Consider the following 20895-nt stretch of genomic DNA (forward strand, 5'->3'; position numbering starts at 1 on the left):
TTGAGTAGGAAGAAACCTCAAACTTTACAAACAATAATTAAATTCACTTTGGCCATGTAAATCCCAGCCAATAAGAAGAACTTTAAAAAACTAAGATTGCTGTGACTTTTCAAGAGACATGAAACAAACGTTTTGAGGGTTTTTCAGGGTATGCTAATGAGCTATAAGCGAAAATCCATACCAATCCAACCTGCTCATTTCTGAACAGTAATTATGTTATAGAACAATATAGCAGTTGGTTAATGCCTTTGTTTTTATGGATCTTTTATGGATCTTTGTTTCTATGGATTCTCCCTTTTTTTGGCGTCACTGGTCGTTGCCTCGCCAGGAATTGCACAATGTCATTTGAAACCATTTGCATATGTCTCACACAAAATAAATGGGGTGCCAACTTTGTATCATGGTTGATTTTAAGATTTTTTTAATTTTTTTTAAAGGGAAGGGACTTACAATTAAAATAGGCCCAATCCTCTTCTCAATCGACAGTGTTAATTTCATAACATACCAGTTTTTTTTTCTATACCTGTATGAAAGTCTGCGATTTTTGTGTCAGAAATGCCTGATTTTTTTCCCATAGAACGGATATATAGCAGGTTGGGAAGAAGTATTTCAGTTCCGCCATCTGACGTGTGATCTGAGTTAAAAGAGAGGAGGGAGGAGACACAGGTAGGGGGTCGAGGAGCCATGAGAACAGAAGGGCCACAGTGCTCGTGATGTAATTAAACGTCTGCTCTAACACTGGGGTTCCCTGGAACAGAGAGATAGAGAAGGAGAGCTGGGGAAAAGAGAGGGAGAAGAGCAGAGATAAAGCTGTAGGTAAGCTGATCCGGGCTCTTGGGATGCTCCGACTTTACTGAGGCAAGCCGGTTACTGTATTACACTGCAGAGCCAACGCTAAGAGTGAGAGGTGGGTGTTTTTTCACTTTTCTTTTCAATTTTGTTCATCACATAACGACTGTGTGCAAGTTGCAAGGGCAGTTTTCTTCAAAAATGCTTGTGTTATGTATTGTTGGGTGCGATATTAAAGCACTAACTGTGGGTAGTCGTCTAACTTTGCAAAACGATGTGATATCTTCAGTAATATATAATGAAGTCATCCAGTTTCACAGGAAGAAATGTTGCTATGTTAAACAGATTTTTTTATCGTTAGTTCAAAGGATGAAACAGTCAACTGCTGTGTGAATTTTGGCAATTGGTGATATTGCTCTTAAATTATGTTTGAGTACTTTAAGACAGAGCTGGAATATGAGCTGCGTGTGTGTGTGTGTGTGTGTGTGTGTGTGTGTGTGTGTGTGTGTGTGTGTGTGTGTGTGTGTGTGTGTGTGTGTGTGTGTGTGTGTGTGTGTGTGTGTGTGTGTGTAGGTGTAGATGTAGATGTAGGTGCGTGTGTAGGTGTGTGTGTGCTCATGTAAAGGAATGCAAGAACAGAAACAGGGATTCAATTGGAAACGTGCATGGGGGGGAGAAAGAGGGGGAGTGTTTACCCACAGATGGCCTCTCGGTGGTGGGATCGTGACAGAGCCCTGAGTGCAGCTGGCTGCACTCAGGGCTTCTTCCTGGCCAAAGCATTACCTAATTTATTTTCTTCTTCCTCTTCTTCAAAATATTTTTTTCTTATATTGTTATTGGAAGTTGGATTTCTTCTGTCTTGTGTGATCTGGGCCATCTCATTTTACAGCAGTGTAGATTTAAATGTTGCTAACCAACCAAATTTATCGGTGTGATTAAAAGTAAAATATATAGGCAGGGCTGAAAACATATAGCTGAAGACATAATGCATGTTTAAAAAATGTCCACAAGCAACCAATGTAATTAAGCACAATGATATTTGTAGAGTGGAGATTTGTGGAACCAGGAAGTTAGAGATGCTGGAGATTATGTGTTTAGTTGCCTTTTTTGTCTGTTTTTAGCTCAGTTTTATTTGGATAATTTGGATAATAACCTTGCATGAAATGGATACATGCTTTTACATGTATGACATGCATATGTCAGTGCATATGGCAGTATTTATATTTACTGGGTGATAATGCTTCTGCAAGGTTGTAGTGTCTAAATGTCTTTTCCAACAAAACGTCTTTTGTACTGTATTTATTCAACCCTGTCCCCCAGAAATGTACATTATCATATTTTGCACCAGGAAATACAATTGATGTAACAAAATGTTTACTTAACATTTTTGCAAGTTGCTCACTAAAGTTTTATATCATTTGTTTTCCTACAAAATGTTCTCACTTTAATTTAAGCATTATTAAATGTTTTAATGGTTATGTTTAGGCACTTGATTAAGGTTAGGGAAAGATTGTGGTCTTGGCTATATAGTTGTATTAATAATAAATCCCACATAACAATGATAATAAAATATGAAATATGTCAAATCGTCATGCAAAATTGTGTTTTTATTTCTTAAACAGGATTGAAACATTGACAGCCGACTGTTTGGACTTCTTTGTCATAATCCAAATCCCTGATGGTCACTCTCACTGTGATCTGAGGAACTGGACAACCTCCATCTATACTGTCCATATAAGGACCTCCTGTCTGCTGTTATGGGAGGACACCATCTTAGTGCCAATTAATAATCCTCTCCAAAGAGACGCCATCGCCACCCAGTCTTGGCAGAACTGTTAGATGAGGATTCATGTCCTCAAGAAAACCTTTGGTTGATGTGCTCTTTCCAGGTGAAATTATGACCCTGTTGCTAAAGTGAGGTGCGCTCCAACCACGTCTTCACGTTCTCGCTGAAGATTTGTGGTGGCCATTCTCTTTTGGAGGATTTTCCTCAGTGTGGTTGGAGTGAAAACAGCATAAAAGACCTAACAGGTCTCAAAGCTCATCCTCATTTGGAACTATGCTCTATCCATCTCCTCCCGCTTCACTCTACTTTGCTCCCCGCTGTGTGTTTTTTGTTGGACTGCTGCTCCTTGTCCACTGGGGACCATCAGAGGTCAGTTGCCAGAATGACACAGAGCCAATCGTGTTGGAGGGAAAGTGTCTGGTGGTGTGTGACTCCAATCCCACATCGGAGCCAGCGGGTAATGCTCTTGGCATGTCGGTAAGGTCAGGAAGTGGTCGTGTGGCATTTTCAGCCACTCGTAACACCAACCATGAACCCTCAGAGATGAGCAACCGCACCATGACCATCTACTTTGACCAGGTGGGTTTCAGTAGTGTGTGTGTGTGTTTTAATATGCTTCTTGCTGTTTAGTAACAAGGATTCAGCCATTTATTATCTGGATGATGTACAGATGAACCTTAGCTTCAGAAAAGCAGCCCAATCTGGGAGTGCTCAGTGACCATTTGCTTATCAGAGACACTGATGAAAATATATACTTTAACTCAGTATTGGCTTCAGTCTTCAGAACCTGTTTTTTGTTCCAGTGGATTTTGGTTAATCCAAGAAAAAAAGTCAGCTGGCTTTTCAAAAAAGTTTGTTTGAAATTTGAGTTCACAGTGAGTTCATACACATCCAAACACTTGCAGAGCATACCAGAAGAAACAATATGGTTTAACACACTACGTACTGTACTGGTCTGAGATTTTTTGGTCTGATTGTAATAACAAAGACAAAACAAGGAAACCTGCTAGAGATGTTAGAGAGGTGGGCTCCTGAATATATTGAAGGTACAAAAAACATTATGCAGCTGCAGAATAGTTCTTCATTTTATATCAGCAATGCATATTTTAAATAGTTCATGAAGTTCAGGAGAGACAGTCATGAAATCCTTGTAGCTGATTGATGTTTGGCTCAGTAGAGTCTCAGTGAAGATAAAACATGATTTTTACATTTCTACAACATGTAATCTTGATTGAAGTTACCCAGTTAATCATACATTACATTAAATAATCAAAGTGTTTACCCAATCATGGTGCCTACTTTCCTCAGAACTAGATTTGGTTCCATTAGTTGGGTCAAATACTGATGTTGGACAATAAGGTGTAGTTCAAAGTTGGTTCCAGTGCATCCCAAAGGTGTTGGACAGATTTGAGATGAGGGCTCTGTGCAGATCAGTCAAGTTCTTCCACACCAAACTGGAAGAACCATTTCTTCATGGACCTCACTTTGTGCATGAGGGTGTTGTCATGTTGAAACAGGAAAGGGCCTTCACCAAACTGCTGTCAAAAAGATGCAAGGACACGCTCATCCAAAATATTGTATGCTGTAGCATTTGGTATTTTCACAGACCATTCAACAAGATGGAAACAGGAGTTCATTGTCTGACAAATTATCACAACACAAGCAACAAACAGACAATTGAATCGAAAGAATAAGCAGTCTACAAAATGTTTTCAGGATGTACTCAAGACAAAAGGCGGCATAGACTCACATAACATCACATCATAAGGTGTGACACTAGAAAAGAAAAGGTTAGATACATAAACACATTACGATACAATCGTTTGATTGAGGAACTTCGCCAGTGAGTGCCCAAATCATAAAATGAAACCCCAGAGCAAAATGTGTAGCTGCCCCACTTTCTACATGTGTAAACTGTGAGCTCAATTTTAGTTGTTTACCTGTATTGAACACAAGGAAGTAACTCAGAATGCCATACGACTGGGTGTAAGAGAGGACATGACTACCAGTATTGTTGTCTCAACAGTAGCTAGTGATTTTGAGAAGATATACTATCTGCCTGATAGGTTGATGGATGGCAGATGTGCTGATTAGAGCAGGTGCTGTGCAACAGGGGTAAACAGGGAGAAACCAGAGGAACGAGGCGCAATGGCAGCCACTCAGACTCACACATGAACTCCTGTGGGGACAAACAGGGAAACGCAAAGGAGAAACCTAGAGGCATTATAATTGTGTCTCAATTAATATCACAAACCTTCACTTGATTACAGATTTTTGATCAAATATTCCAACATTAACTCAGGGCCTGATTGAACTACTTCTCTCTCTCTCTTTCTTGTTTTCATTTCAGGTCTTAGTAAACGTTGGCAGCCATTTTGATCCAGCAAGGAGTATCTTTGTAGCTCCCAGAAAAGGAGTCTACAGTTTCAGCTTTCATGTGGTCAAAGTATACAACCGGCAGACAATCCAAGTAAGACAATACACTTTAAAAGCAAATCCACTTCTAGTAAAGCTCGTTTGTATTAGCTTCCTCTCCCATTGAGCTCTTGAGGCTCTGGCAGCAACTCAAATAATTTAATTGTTGACATTTAATTTGATCCACTGCAAGCAGCAAGCTGGCTTCTGAAGCCTTTCACAGCAAAGTGTATGAACTGACAAATGTGTGCTTGTCAAGCTCAAAAAACAAAAACATCCTGAATAGTTGGCATTCTCCCACTTTCTCCCAGGTGAGTCTGGTTCTCAATGGCTGGCCGGTGATCTCGGCCTTCGCAGGTGATCAGGACGTGACCAGGGAAGCTGCCACCAACGCAGGGCTGGTGTTGATGGAGAGAGGCGACAAGGCTTACCTCAAACTGGAGAGAGGGAACCTGATGGGAGGGTGGAAGTACTCCACTTTCTCTGGGTTTCTGGTGTTCCCCTTGTAGGGTGAGGTAGGTAGGAAGTAAAAGGAAGGGTTCATGTTCCTGTGATAGCGAAGGGTATTGATAAAGAAGGCAGGGTACAGAAAGGAGGAGGTATCAATAGATACTCATCCAATTCCACGTTGAAGCCGGGAGCGACATCAAGCGGCTTTACTTGTATCAGAAAAATGGATGAATTCACTTTGCACCAAATAATCCTGAATGTAATTTCCATTTCCATTGCACTTTTATGACTCAGTATCTTTTGTCTGGCTAGTAGTGTGTGATGTGCTGTCCATGCTTGATTATAACAGGTGTCTGAGGTTTGTTATATTCCTTTTAATGCATGAAATACAGAGTAGCAAATGTTTGTGTCAATAAAGAAAATTCCTGTCTATTTTCTGCCTCTTATGAAATACATCTAGCTAGCTATCTACATACTAAAAATCTATGGTTACAAATGTTATCCAGTTTGGGTCAAGCACCATAGCACCAATGCAATACTGGGATAATATTACCCAGAAAGCGTCCCAAGAAAAGGGGTTTCGACCCAGTTATTTTTTATTTTACTGTTGGTTTATTTACCCAAAGTAAAGCCTGTCATAATCTACTCTTATTAAACATCTGTTATTTTGTGATTGTTAATAACTTCTCTCTCCTTTGAACAAAGTTTTTAGCTAAAGCTTGTTGTGTGTTAGACTGGGTCAAAATGATAGATTGCTACTGGGTTATGAATGTGAATTGGTGTAGAGACTAATTATGAGTCAGAATATGAACAATGTTAAATAAATAGATAGAAACACAACAGAGTTGAATAATAAAGTCAGCAAGACAAACAAACATGCCAATAAAATGACAATAAAAGCCCAGCCTAGCTTGTTAACTATTCTTAATTAATGTTACAGGACATTAACCTAACATGTCCCTCACAGGCTGACCAGCTTAGTGTATGTCCTTTGTAAATGCTGACGCTATCGTGGCCTCCAAACCACCTCTACTACACTTTATATACACTCTACCCTACTGTACTGAAAATAAGGAAATAACTCAAATTATACACATAGCTGCCAAAAGAATGTGACTACCACTTTTGCTGATTGAACGATCTGGCGAGAAGTGGCACGTGATCCGGAAAAGATACTATCTGGTTGATGAGATGATGGATGGCAAATGTTTCGATTAGAGCAGGTGCTGTGCATCAAGAGTAATCAGGGAGAAACCAGAGGAAGGAGAAATGATGGTCGCCACTCACACAAATTCAAGGGGGGACAAATAATGGACAAGAAACACGGGGAAAGGGAAAACACTAGAGGCAGCATAATTGTGTGTCAATAAATATCACAAGTCTTCCCTCAATTACAGATTTTTTATTAAATATCCTTCTCCAAACCACCTCTACTACACTCTATATGCACTCTACTCTATAAATCACTCAATGCAGACAGATGGTTGTTCTGAAAATAGTGGGGATCCCTGCTGTATGAGGTGTATTCTGGTTGATGGTGGGCTTACACTACTAAGTCTGACCCAAAACATTGTCAAAACATAGTCTATCACTGATCCTCTTCCCCGTACATATAGTACAGCACCAACATCATATGAAAATACCTGTTAAGAATTCATGTTATATCATTTATCCTTGTGTGAGTTTTTTCGTCCCCGGCGACGCACAGTGTGTCTCTGCAAAGGATCCGGTAGCAGATGGAGCATTGGCAGTGAAAGAAGGGATCCGGTGCCAGGAGCCTGCCGGGTATACAACTGGACCGTCACCACAGATTAGTCTCAACGCCTCGGTGCACAGCAGAGGCCTGTGTTAGCACTTTGGAAATTCGTGTCTGGAGTACAAAACAATGTGACGACTTTGGTTCCAAAAGTAGGTGAACAGTGTGCAACATATGAGGCTCTTTTAAAGTCCAAATATGATCACAGAAACAATTAAAAATAAACACAGGTATTTTAAAGAGTAGTTTAAGTAAATTAAAGTCATAAACAGTGACATCTTTCATATAAATTAATGTTCATTTTGCTTTCAGCCAAAATCAACTTAATTATTTTCTGTCTTAAAAAACGTAGCAGCAGCTAAATGATGTCCTAAAAATGTTCCTGGTAAAAAGAAAGTGATCCATTAAACATTTTATTTTTCAACAGCAACAAAAGTGATTTGATTGAAGTAAGAAGAGAAAGATATGGGTACTGTAAGTGTCAGCAGTAGCTTCCATAAAGAAAGAGTGCCACCTACAGACAAAAGGTTCATCAACACTCAAGTTAGAGTTTATAGTGCTGTCACAAGCAAATATGTTCATAACAGAATCTTATAGATTTTCACTTAAGATATAGACTTATAGTTGACTTATAGTTAGTTAATGTTTGGAAGTTTTGCTTCCTCATTAAAACATCTCACAGTGAAGGCAGGGGTTAAGTTGAGTTACCCAGGTTTTGGAGGGCCCTCGTTGCTGAATGGTAAATGTGTATGTCACCTTACATCCCTGCCAGGAATTGTTGTTGCACGTCATACCCATCTCTCTCCTCTTTGTCTCCTGTTTAACAGCTTTTCTATAAACTGTCTAATAAAGGCAAAAATGTCAAATAATCTTTAAGAAAAGGGACCCTGGTTTCGGTGTTTGTAAAATAACAAATAATGTAACACGTAAATATAACACAGCTTTTGAGTACAAACACTGAATTTATTACAATATATGAATCATAGTAAACTATATGTTTACAATCACATTCCCTTACTGCTTATTTCCAATTAAGCACCTTCAAAGTTAAAGGATCAGGCTGGTGATTTCCTATATTATTGTTATTGTCAACAAATCCTGTGAAAAGAATAGTATTGTCTGTGTTTTCAAACTTGAATTATCCACTGTAGTTCATTATATATTATTACCATTCTGCTGCCTTAAATACCCATTATAATACTGAATGTGTGTTTATCTGCTAATTAAAAATAGTCCCCAACATATGCACTGTTTACTTCTCTTCAAGTTACTTTTGCTAAAAGAGTGCCAAGCTGTTTCAGGAAATCCAAACCCTTTTTTTAAAAATGACAATTTATATTTTTGACCTGTTTTTAAAGATTTATATCTTCAATAAGAACTTAGGTCCTTCAAGTTGAGAACCACAGAGAGGGAAGTATTGAGAGTCAGACGTTGCTTTTTAGTCTTCTCACAAGATTTGTTGACAATAAGTGACCTATAGAATAAAACCAGACTTTTTCTTTCAAAAAAAGCATTTTTACACACTGCAAAACATCACTTAAATATTCCATATATTTTTGTTCCTTCATTGAAGCTACATCATGCGTTAACTGAACGAAGTATTCAGGTGCAAGAAGCTATGCAAAAACTATTTATGGCAGCAAAAGTATTGCTCATCAGTTTATGCACTTTCCTGCAATAAAAGAAATTAATGTCTTGTTGGATATTTTAAGAAAATGCACTGAACATTTCTTGGCATCACAAATTTTTGTAATAACAGACCAACGGCACAATATTTACACTTTCCAGACACACATATCTGAATTAATATACACAGTATATTTTGATGATTGAAATTAGATTGGTCAGTGCAGATGAAAATGACCACATTGGATCAAAACAACACTTGCAGGTTATTCTTGTTGTCTGTTAAACCCCAATAAAACAGGTGGAGACTCCAGGATTAGGAATATAGTTAAAGTGTTGCTGTGTTTAATTAACTGATTTTCAAATAGAGTGTTCGTTACTCCTTATATGTGCATCTGGCATTAATAGGCCTAATCTACCATAATACATATGTGAGGATAGTCTTGATTATATTTTAAGGGTTCTTGTTTTCAGGCGATTTCTGGCACGATGTGCTGTGCTGGCACTGTGACTGTGGATTCTTGTTGGCCACAGTTGGTGTAAAAGCAAAAACCATATGACCAGACTTGGCTCATATTTATACTGCTGACAGGGCAAAAGTGAGGTGTGAGTTTTTCATTTTGATTTTCAAGTAAAAGAAGCGGAAAATAAATAAGGATTGTAAAAGCAAAATCCAAAGCCCAATTATTAAAAGCTTGCCGTACAGTAAACAATATCTGAATCCAGATTTCAACAGCAAAATGCATTAAAAATGTAAAATATAGCTATACGCTTTAACACCTGGAGCTTCTTTTACAAAACCATGACCTTCCTGTTGTGCAAGAAAGGTTCAACCAAACTTAGAGAACTGTAGAAGAGAACTGGAAGAGTTGAAAAGCTTCACATGAACTCAGCCGGCTCCTCCTGTGTTCTGTCTGCCTCCTAAATGTGGCGGCGGGAGGTTAACGCTAGATGGCGCTGTTGGGTGGCGTCTCCTCTCTAAGGAGTCAACGGCATACTCGTTGATGAACATGGTGTTGTTGTTGCCTTGCTGAAATCCAATTACATTGCTGAGATTTATGCGGATTCCACGAGTAGGGGGACTATGGAATGAGAAGGTGTCGGGGCTGGAAAACTGACGCTGTGGGTACAAAACATAAAGACAGAAATATTACAGCAATATAGTATTTGTAATAAGTGCACTTCCATGAAGTTCGGGGATGCAAAAGAAGGCTGCGATATATTTATTTTAGTCCCTGGTTTCACTTCCTATTATGCAACTCAACATCTCTTCATTACACCATAAATTCCTGGTAAACGCAGTTGTTGTTCAACATTAAAACCCTAAATTGTAACACAAGTTTTCCCATAAGTTAACTTTTTAAGCCCAGGGGCTGAGATATGTTTAAGAGGGCTGAGATATTTTTATTTTTAGTGTCTGGTTTAACTTCCTATTATGCAACTTGACATCTCTTCCTTACACCATGAATTCCTGGTAAACACCATCATTGTTCAACATTAAAACCCTAAATTGTAACACAGGTTTTCTGGTAAAGTTAACTTTCTAAGCTCAAGCCGAGATAACCCTGATGTCATCACTATCACGTTTCTAAACAAACTAGCATGCCCATATTCCTTGTGACGAAGGAACATGTCACCCAGTGCAACTGTATGGCCCACTGACATGTTTTTAATATTTTTTTGGGGGGGTTCTACAGCACAGAGGAATAACATATATCAGGCTTTAGATACATACACAAAACATGTAAGTCGATCAGGTAATTGGTTTGGCTCTGCACATGAGTTTCACTAACAGTGAGGAAAATATAGAAAATTGGCAGTTGTATCCTTTAATATACAAAAACCAGGTAATGGACCGTCACATTTTGGAATATTTTCTAAGTAGTGTATTGTATGTGTGTGTATGACATAGATGTGAGTATATTTCAGTGTATGTGATCGTTAAGGTTTGCCTAATTGTATCTTTCACACACAAAATGCAGTCTCATAATTGCAACACAGTAAATGCATTCAACATGAATACGAATAAGAGGTAGATGTCATCAAAAAAAGTGGAAGTACATCCCATATTTATCATTGGGTGTAGTCAGAAAAGGTGGGATTTCAGTCTGTAAAACCAGTCTGACTTCACTGGAGAGATTGTTGATGTTCAAAAGTGCTCAAAGTGACCTGTTGTACCTCAATTAATTCCTTGAGGGTGTTTTTTTATTATTGTTTTTGTTTTGTTTTTTTCAAACAACAGATATGCCATTTTTGAACAAAACTTTCATTTAAAAACCAACCTGAAACTGAGCCGACTGAGAAGTGTTTGCTGGTCTTCCTTGAGGTGACCTCCCATTCGGAGGATTCGGAGGATTCAGAGGAGTCAGAGGAGTCGGAGGAGACTTTGGTGACGAATGAAGGGGATGAACAGAGGAAGGCTTCACTTCATAACTTGATGATGGGCGGTCAATTTGCTCATTATGACACATACTTGTAGGTCGAGGTGATGGCTTATCTGAAAGGGAAAACATTTATCTGAAAACATCAAGCCATGATGGGCAATTTGTTTGTCTGACTTGTGACCTGAAGCGAAACTTTCCCTTCTACTTTAGTGGTTTCTATGAGTCTCCAACACCAACTTCCTTTTTACCTTTGAGTTGTGAATTGCCTTTTGGATTTGGAGTGAAACCGTCAGCGATTTCCTGCAACAAAAGGAAGTAAAAGTTCTGTATGATGTTTTGGTGGCCTGGGTTATATAGTAAGGAGCTTAAAAAGAATTACTCATTTGTGTTGCACATATATAAATCTTGTCCATCCAGCCTTGAATGCTTACTTTAATGTATAAAAGTAACACCAAGATAAACTAACTAGATACTGGCTGTTTTCTTAAATGAGATAGAAGGGCACTTCAAGACATTTAAAATAGACAGCAAAGTCTTTTTGAGGTTCCTATGCAGGTTCACATGTTTCCATGTCAGGGAGAAAAAAGATAACTGGAGGTGTGTAGTGTGGAAAAATCTTCCACCACCTATCCCAGTTTCATTATTCAGCATTTAAAGAAACCTCTATAATCTGTCATTTGCTAGAGTCAATATGTCAAACGCACAGAAAAAACTTCAGCCAATGGTTTGACCACAAATACTCAAATCATTGACCAAAGATGTCCGACTGTCAGCTTGCTGGATGAGGGCTTTAACATTACATTTAAAATGCTTGGACAGCACTGTAAGTAGCTTAAAAATGATGAGACAGTCCACTTGCTTTCTGTGATCAGAGATGACTGTTCTAGTTTGACAGAGACATGCCCATTCATGCCTTTTTTTAAACCGTCTGTCTTCGGGGAAATACCGACTGATGAGAAACAAACCTTGATCCAACCTATACATAGTTCACCGGGGTTGCTACATGTGCCGTATTCTACACTCTTTCCTGTGAAAATTCCCCTGGTGCAGCAGGAAGTGATGCATGTAATATTTCCCCAGCACAGCAAAAAAACAAACAAAAAAAACAACGTGCGGTGCAGAAACACCAGAGCATTGACCAATTTGTGCCACAAAAATAAGCATCACTCACAAACCACATGACTTAATTCATGCTCTTCTTGTGTTAAGAACAATAACCATTTCATCAAATCTAGACTACAACTGATCCATTTTCTAAGGCTAATTTAAACATATCCTCAGTGTTAAAGACAAGTAAACATCTATATCAGAATATCTTTAGGTTGCAATTACAGCCTGAAATGTTTTAATCTCACCTGAACTGGGGGGTGTCCTGTTGGTACGTCATCACAAAGGTTTAAACCTTGAAGTCCGGCGTTCACTACAAAAAAAACAAAAGAAGTATAGTTAGTAAAGTAAATAATGTGAAATGTTTGAATTGGTGGTCTAAAATGACATTTTTGTCATTTTGTAGGCTAAACTAGCTCAACTAGCTCCTGTTGATCAAGTTGAAAGGGTAAATGCAGAGTGGATTGGCCGGAAGTGCAAACTTTCTCCAGTGTGGTTAGGGTTAGGGTTAGGGTTAGGGTTAGGGTTAAGGCGAAAGTTAGGGTCAGGGTTAGGTTTCAGGTTAAGGCTAAGGTTATGGTCAGGGTTAAAGTTATGTGCAAAATGAAGAAACACAACATGTACAATTCTAATGAGAGTTGCTCAAATGTTTCTTTCTGGCTGATCCAGTCTAGTACCAACCAATTGAAAACTGCAGAAAGTCTAGTAAGATAACTTTTTACTTCTTTACTACTACTTTACTTTTATGCATTTTATTAAATATTACAAACTAACACCACACAACTCCAAACAAAATCAACATGTTGGGAAATATGCTCAATTGCTTTCAATACCATTTTAAGATTGTATGGTTAATATGAAGCTACAGGCAGCAGCCACTAACTGTTTAACTTAGCATTGCATAATGAGTGGAAACAGCTAGCCTGACTCATGTACAAAGACAATTAGTGACACTTTTTTGCTAACTTTGGACAGACTTTGACAGGTTATTTTTTTCTAATATTTATGTTTCGTAAAGTTAAGCTAATGGACTGCTGGCAGTAGCTTCATATTTACCTTACACACATGAGATTGGCATTTATTTTTCTCATCTCTGCAAGAAAGTGAGCTCATTTCCCAAAATGTCTTTATCAAATACTAAAACAGATATTGTCATCTTCAAAAGAGAAGGAATAAATAAATATTTAATTTAGAAATGGACCTGAAGTCTGAGAGATATCAAATCTTTGATTCTGCTCTGTTACTCTGTCTTGTTCCCTTTGGTCCTAGAAAGAGGAAGAGAAAGAGCAAGTCAGGTAGTGACGCAAGTCTACATGGAAAAAATACATATTTATTTGCTGCGTCATGTTAAAAATGTAACAGCATCTCTGCATGACTGTGTTTGAAAATAGTGACTACTCACCAGTTTTTTCAGCACTTGATGGACTGAATCAATAATTGCATGTTTTTGCATCTTAAACAGTTCTTCTGTCACTGTTGTACACTCTGTGAAGAGAGTAAAGACGTAACATTAGGGCGAGGCACTACAATCTACTAAAAAGTGTAGTAATTTTCTGTGTTAATTCAGTTTTGTTCAGAGATTCAAATAGTGACAGCTAGTGAAACAAAATGGCACTTAATATCATGCCAAGTTTTTGCCACTGAAATTTTAATGAGCAGTCAATGACAATGGTAACACACTGATATTTTTTACTACGTTCAAAATCTTGGTAATTAGCACTTAACACAAAGTACAGCTGAGGCTGATGTCATTAGTTTTACAGGTATTTCATCATAAACCAAAGTACTGGTCAACAAAGTTTTGACGATGGTGCTGGATTTTAGCAAATGAAGCAAGAAAGCCACCTGAATACTTATTGCACAAGCACTATGGGCCCAATGCGCCCATGGAGCATGGTCAGCAGAGATTTCCCCTAGCTGAGATCCTCCAGCTGGTATAAAACAATTCAATCATGCAGAGCTGCATGAGCTGTTGCTGGGGGTTTGCATGAATGTCTGTACCAATCCATCCAATAGTTGTGGAGAAATTTCACAACAAACAAAAGTCCAGGGAACACCAAAGTAGGTAGAATTCATCCTGGGGGAAATATCAACTTCAAAATGTTGTGATAATCCATCCAATAGCTTTGTTGGACCGTCAGACCGACACTACCAGGACATCACCATATTTTAACCTTTCCTCTTGTTCACAGATAATAAGGGGAGTTTTCTTACCACGGGAGGTGGGCCTTTGGGCAGGTCTTTGCTCCCAGCATTTCACCATGAGCTCCATCAATCCTGTCAGCCCTGCCAGTCCTGTTTCCTGACCACTGATCTCATCCAGAGAGGGTCTGTCTCCCTGCGGGATGCGAAACCGCACAATGCTGGACATTGCATCTAAAATAAAAGAAGGATTTAAAGGGTGTCAGAGTGGCCTTTTGTCCTCATCAAAATGAATACAGAAATACCTGAATATGAGCATCTTAACAGAGACTGATCATGTAGTGAGAAACCCAGAGACAATTTTCACCTGATGCTGCAGTTCACTTCAGCTTTACAGAGTTTTTCGCATCTTAAAGCTCATTTTTTTGGTTTTCAACAAGTAAGAGGTTGCTTTTTTCAGTAAAAATAAAAAAAGCTCTGATAAATCTCTTGTACACCACCTACCCTACCAGATAAAGAGCCATCAGGTAGTCCGAAATATACTTCAGATAAATTATTAAGTTTGCTCTGTTGTGTTCTGAAGGTCTAAATAAACAAACTTTGCCATATCAACTTTATAATGTGATTATATTTCAATGTTGTGTTTAAACCTTTTACTGCAGAACTACTACTACTGTAGAATTTGAAACTGCTGACATTGGCGCCGTCCAGTATTAGTACTAAAAACATGCCACTACCTTCCTACCCAGGGTGATTTTAAGTTCAAGAGGACCGAATTTATTCTATTTGGGTTATTCCCCATCCAGTTAAGATGAGAAATTCATCGAGTCATTCCTTGTCCAAGTGACTTTTGACTACAAAGCTGTGATTAACATGTGCAAAGCAAATACATACACGTCTACACAATCCAAAACCAATAAACACAATGGCAGATGTGGCCACACGTGTATATCAATAAACATGCAAATATGTAAATCCTGCCACCCTTATGCCATTTGTCATCAGGCAAAAATAAGAAGGAAATCAAAGAGAAAAATATCAGATGTGTTGAGCAATTAGAGAATGAGAGAGTGATTAAAGGCAGTGTGAAATAGAAGAAAGGGGACAAAAAGACCTAATAATTGCCTTACTTGGATATGGTTGTTTCCCTGTGACAAGGGACCACAGGAGTATACCATAGCTGAAAGAGAGATAGAGAGAGCTACATGTCAAGACGACAAATTTCATCATGGTCAGTTGTGGTCTCTTTAAATTGGCGCATAGGACACAAACAAATCAGCGTCATGATTTTTGACTTGCAGAGAGAGTTGTTGAGCATTTGGGTGCAGTTTGTCCAACGAGGAAGTCACCTGAGTTCCTGCAATGGCAATCAACTGCAGTAAATGCTTTCACAATATGCTATATCAATTTACATGAAACTATCTTCCCTCACCTGTTAAACGACTCGGCTGCTGTTATTTTCACTTCCTACCAAACTAAACGACACCTGTGTTTAACAATAACAAACCTGCATATGTGTGCTCTAGTAAATCTCAATTGCCCTGCAGCTAAGGATTGTTTTCATTATCAATTAATGTGATTCATTAATCATTGAACACTGTAAAATCGTGTCTGATCAACAGGCAAAAATTCAGTTTACTCTCATGTTTAACATAGAAAAGCTTCAAATCTTCACATTTGAGAAGGTGCAACCAGCAAATGTTTGCTTGATAAATTACTAACTGACTGATTATCAATTTTGACATGCTACATTTTTCATCAGGAAATTGTCTCAGACGCCACATTGCTTTTCTTCTATTATGTCGCACTACAAGGAGTACAAGATGCCTGTTCATCATTGCCAGCATTCAGATTCAGGCCTGACGCTGGAAATCTGTTTGCAACAATAATAAAATCTTGTCAAAATCCGGTTGAATTCATGTAGTTCGATCCCAGCATAAATATTGTGGCTCTAAATTTCAGTGTGATGTTCGTTACTGAAGTTGAAAAGCTGATGAATGAAACTCGAAAGTTTATTTGGCAAAACGATGATTAATTGCATTAAAATTACCGTATCAGTACAGTTCTGTAAAGCCTGCCAAACTGAAATGAATGTCAATGTCATTTGTTGTATGATAAATAACACATTCTAGTGCTGGATCACTGCTCTTGTACCTGTAGATATCAGAGGCCCGTGTAGGGCTGTACGAGACACCAAACGCCTCCGGTGGCATGTAGCTGATTGTTCCCCCTTCCTCTTCGATGTTCTTCTTGGACATCCGTTTGAAGCTTTGGGAAAATCTGGCAAGGCCAAAATCTGTAAGCTGTAGAGAAAGGAGAGGGATGGAGGAGGGAAGAAGTTAGGGGAAGAGAGCGTTGTATTTTACAAAGACCTAATGGTAGTAGCTTTGTGGCTTACAATATCTGGTTGTCCTCTCACTGTGGATGTAGGTACTACAAAAGTTATTGATTGCCTATTTACTGTAAGTTTGGGAGGAGAGCTGGATATCATAAATAAGCCTTCATATTTGTAACTACAAGCAAATTATAGTCTCTAGTACACTGTAGTTGTTTATGTGGGAAAAAGAGAAGAAATGGTTCACCAAAAAGGTTGAACTGAAACTGAAGCATTCAGCCTAATTCGGAGGAAATGCCTTTATTTGTATTTGTAAAATATGAACTTGTGATTTGAGCTTCTTTAGGCTTATTCTAAAGTGATTATGAAGCAAAAATGACAAATATTCTGTTTTTAGCCTCTCAAATGCTCCTTTTCTTTGTCTCATGTGATAGCGATCAACGTATATTTGGGATTTGGACACACCAAACAAGACATATGACATCTTTGGGCTGCACATTTTTCTTCTTCTGATGCACATTTTTAACTATAATCTGAGATGTTTATAGATGTTTATAGTTTTGTCTTACTTGTTCTCAACCTCCATTCAGTATCAATAGAGAATAAAAGCATGCAGAGTGCAAACTGATAGCAATATAGTATGTAGTAATGTAGTAGTAGTAAGTATGCATAACTGAATGAGGCCTGGCCTTCCCTTAAAGCCTGGGACGCACCTTGGCATTCAGATAGGAGTCCATCAGCACGTTGCTGGGCTTCAGATCCAGGTGGAGCAGGGCAGGGGAGAGACTGTGAAGGAAGTTTATACCCAGAGCCACCTGGTGGGCAAGCCTGAAGACCAGCGGCCAGGGTGGGGCTCCATGTAAGGTATCCTGTAAAGAATATAAGATGTAGTTATAGATCTACAAATAGTGGCCAGTGAGCTGTAGTGAGACACACACACACTGTTTCTACTGTGTATAGAAAGATGTATTTATGACGGATGAAGGTTCAAATGAATAAGAGGTAGATATTGTGTATGACTCGTGTATACTACTCTTGACTCTGAGAGAGCTGTTGTACTAGCATATACATGGCTAAGGATCTACATCCATAGTCATAATGACAAAGCTGACATATCATGCACATGTCCAGGTCTATATTAATCTCTGCATGATTCAAAGTTAAGAAAACTCCTTATTTATCTTATACTGGCTCTTTATGCAGCCCCTCAGTTCAGCCTCTGTCTGAAACAGGCCGTTTTAGCTCCTGTCACTTTACAGCCCCCCTACCGCACACTATGTTTTGATTGGTTAGCCCCTCAGGAGACATTTGATGGCCCTGGAGGCTACATAAAAAACAATGATAGTCGGAATTCACTTCTTTTTCTCGTTCTTTATGTGAAATGGAAGCTTCTGAAATACATCCATAAATGTAAGATCTGAAATATGCAAGTGGACAACGTGAACAAGCTTGGCAACAATCCTACTAACAGATTGCCATTTGTGGGCATTTGCAAACCAATCGAATGTCATTGTGAGGAGGAAGCAGCGGTAACTTTGCAAAGCAGGTTAACTTGACTTGACATCTACAATATGTAAATGATAGAAATTACATCCCTGAGCTAGAGGAAGTATCACCAGGGTATCAACAAAATCATAGTCACTGATCCATGATGGTCTGAGTAGAGGCTGATACACATTATTACTTATTGAACTTGGCAGGGATGTTTATTACGCACTGTGGCAGTCCCAAAGACCCGAACTTGACTTAGAAATGAGTGCTTGAGTTTATGAAAGCTTGTCACGCACATAACCAAGGCTGTAGCCAGGATTTTTCAAATACCGAGGTCAAAAAGAAAACCACATCCTATATAATAGCAAGAAGTAATCCATGATGTATTTATACCACTTTCTTGCTGTGCATTTCTCAGTCATGGTCACTCTTGTGGTCCAGTTCTTTCTTATCACTTCCAATTTTGCAACTTAAATCAACTCCTATTTCAGTATTCTACAACTTCTATGGTTGCATCTTTAAAAAGTATAACTGCAATATATTATTTTCTTTGTTTGTTCTTAAAATGTGGAATAAAGCACGGCCTGCTGGGAAAGGGAGAAAAGGGCTGGTCCAATGAATGAACACTTTGCAAAATCGGGTCATGTCCAATTCACAAATGTAGACATAAACATATTTCTGGCTATTTTCAAGTCGCAGTTCACTACTACATCTACTGCAGCGAATATTTTTTCTGAAAGTGAGTACTTAAAAATCTCCAGTAGCCTAATATGCTGTGTATATTTGTGAATTTGTGACGAATCTGCTGACGGAAGCACAACACAGCTGGAGCTGTTCTGTAAGGAAACCAGTTAAATTGGAAACCAGTTGGGACATACTGGGGGCCAGTGAAAAAATTCCCGGTGAATTTCAAGGAATCACTCCGCCGCTGGTTATAGCCGACTACTTTTGTTTTGACATGGTAGCAGTATCTGCAAGTACGTGTCGCGTGACGGTCCGTTGATGCAAGGATAATTGTCTCATCGGCTATTTTCACTTCACAACAAAACGAAACTTCAAGAAAAAAATACCGAGGACATGACCTCGGTGTCCTCAATGGTAGCTACGGCCATGCACATAACTGCACTCCACCAAAATGACTGTGTGCGTAACGTGTTCAGAGCTGTCAGCGTGTCACTGGTCGCCGAACACATTCAATACTGAATAAGTCAAAGAAAACTCAGACTTCACACAGCCAGCAGGCCAGGTGACCTTTCATCAGAGGCTTTACCTGAGAATGTTTCAGCACTGTGAATTGCATAATGATTTTGCACTAATCTGCAAGTTTATATGGTGGGATTGTTTGTATCTAAGCAGAACTTATAGATGAACCCTGATCTCCATCAGAGCTGTCCAGGCATTTTTATTTTTAAGTAGCTGAAGGGAAGCTTATAAAGTGTAGTTTCAGGAGCAGGACCACACATTGAAATCATTTTTTAGATGGTTTTTGCAGCAAGTCTTATTTGCATAGAAAGTGGCCAATTTTGCACCAAATGTGCCCTTTGTCTTTATTATTGCACATTTGGTATTACAGTAATGCTAAAGTAACAGAAAGTAATCAAGTTACATGACTTAACAACATATACAACCCTGTATGTAGGTTACCTGTAGGGATGCCAGTGTTCCTCTCTCCATGAACTCCATGACCAGACCGAGGTGTACTGATGGTCCAGACTTGGGCGGTCGACCCTTGTAGACTCCAAGGACTTGAATAACATATGGGCTGCTTCCTTGACGCATCATTTCAACCTCTCGCAGCAAAGATGAACTGGTCCTGTGTGTTTGTTATTTTGCACAATGAGTTATTTACTATAAATGTTTTATTTATGACTATAAATGTTTTATTTATAGTAAGTACAAACTCTTAGTATCAACTCACCCATCATCATAATGAAGCAGTTTGACAGCCACATCGCAGCACCATTGACTATGTCTTGCTTTGTAGATTTGTCCAAACCCTCCGGAGCCGATTACTACCCAGCCCTCCAGGCTGGAGTCGGCAATCAGCGCGGGAGCTACACAAGTTGTCAGTTCCATATTCACTACAGGAGGGAATTATTTAGGGTGTTATGTTTATAGTAGGTTTCTTATAATCATTCCAACAGATACAGATTTTCATGTCAAATTTAGGTCTACCTAAACCTCATAAAAAAGGTTTAGGTAGACCCTGCATGTTAATTTTTTATGAGTTTTCCTTATCCAAATCAAATGTCTAAGGACGCTGGATGTTGTATTGTTGTACAGATTGTTAACCCTTAGCCCACATACTGTTTAGGGTCAAATTTGACCCATTGTTAAAATTTGAGAGATGTAAAATCACACTATACACATTTCTCCTAGGTGGGCTTTTCCTGATGTGACCCCGAATATACAAAAATGGAAATACAATGGTTTTTTGTGCAGTTTCTTGAATTCTTCATATTCTATAAATTGCTCTCCTGGACTACAATATAGTGACTCTGAATGTCTTTTTTCTCTCTCTCTGACAGCTTCATTAAGGATTTAATAAACCATTTATTAATGACTGATGGGAAATTTATGATTTTGAATTGTATGTAAGGGTTAAACCCTCTGA

The 20895-nt window shown here is 38.7% G+C and overlaps 3 protein-coding genes across 3 annotated transcripts in view; 2 read left to right on the top strand and 1 right to left on the bottom strand.

Moving 5' to 3' along the window:
- Positions 1-20895, top strand: part of emc4 (ER membrane protein complex subunit 4) — a 149319-nt gene that overhangs the window by 56610 nt on the left and 71814 nt on the right. The gene's annotated exons all lie outside the window — the stretch shown is intronic.
- Positions 2849-5499, top strand: si:dkeyp-74b6.2 (cerebellin-1). The gene is made up of 3 exons (XM_062444913.1): positions 2849-3154; positions 4926-5045; positions 5302-5499. The coding sequence occupies exons 1-3, from the start codon at positions 2849-2851 to the stop codon at positions 5497-5499; spliced, it is 624 nt and encodes a 207-aa protein (XP_062300897.1).
- Positions 8201-20357, bottom strand: ripk3 (receptor-interacting serine-threonine kinase 3). The gene is made up of 12 exons (XM_062444912.1): positions 20200-20357; positions 19926-20094; positions 17504-17659; positions 16610-16758; positions 15586-15635; positions 14528-14689; positions 13716-13798; positions 13515-13578; positions 12562-12626; positions 11455-11506; positions 11105-11319; positions 8201-9942 (listed from the first exon to the last, which is right to left on the bottom strand). The coding sequence occupies exons 1-12, from the start codon at positions 20355-20357 to the stop codon at positions 9712-9714; spliced, it is 1554 nt and encodes a 517-aa protein (XP_062300896.1). The 3' UTR covers positions 8201-9711.

This window comes from Scomber scombrus, chromosome 23, assembly GCF_963691925.1.
Source record: "Scomber scombrus chromosome 23, fScoSco1.1, whole genome shotgun sequence".
Classification (NCBI taxonomy): domain Eukaryota; kingdom Metazoa; phylum Chordata; class Actinopteri; order Scombriformes; family Scombridae; genus Scomber; species Scomber scombrus.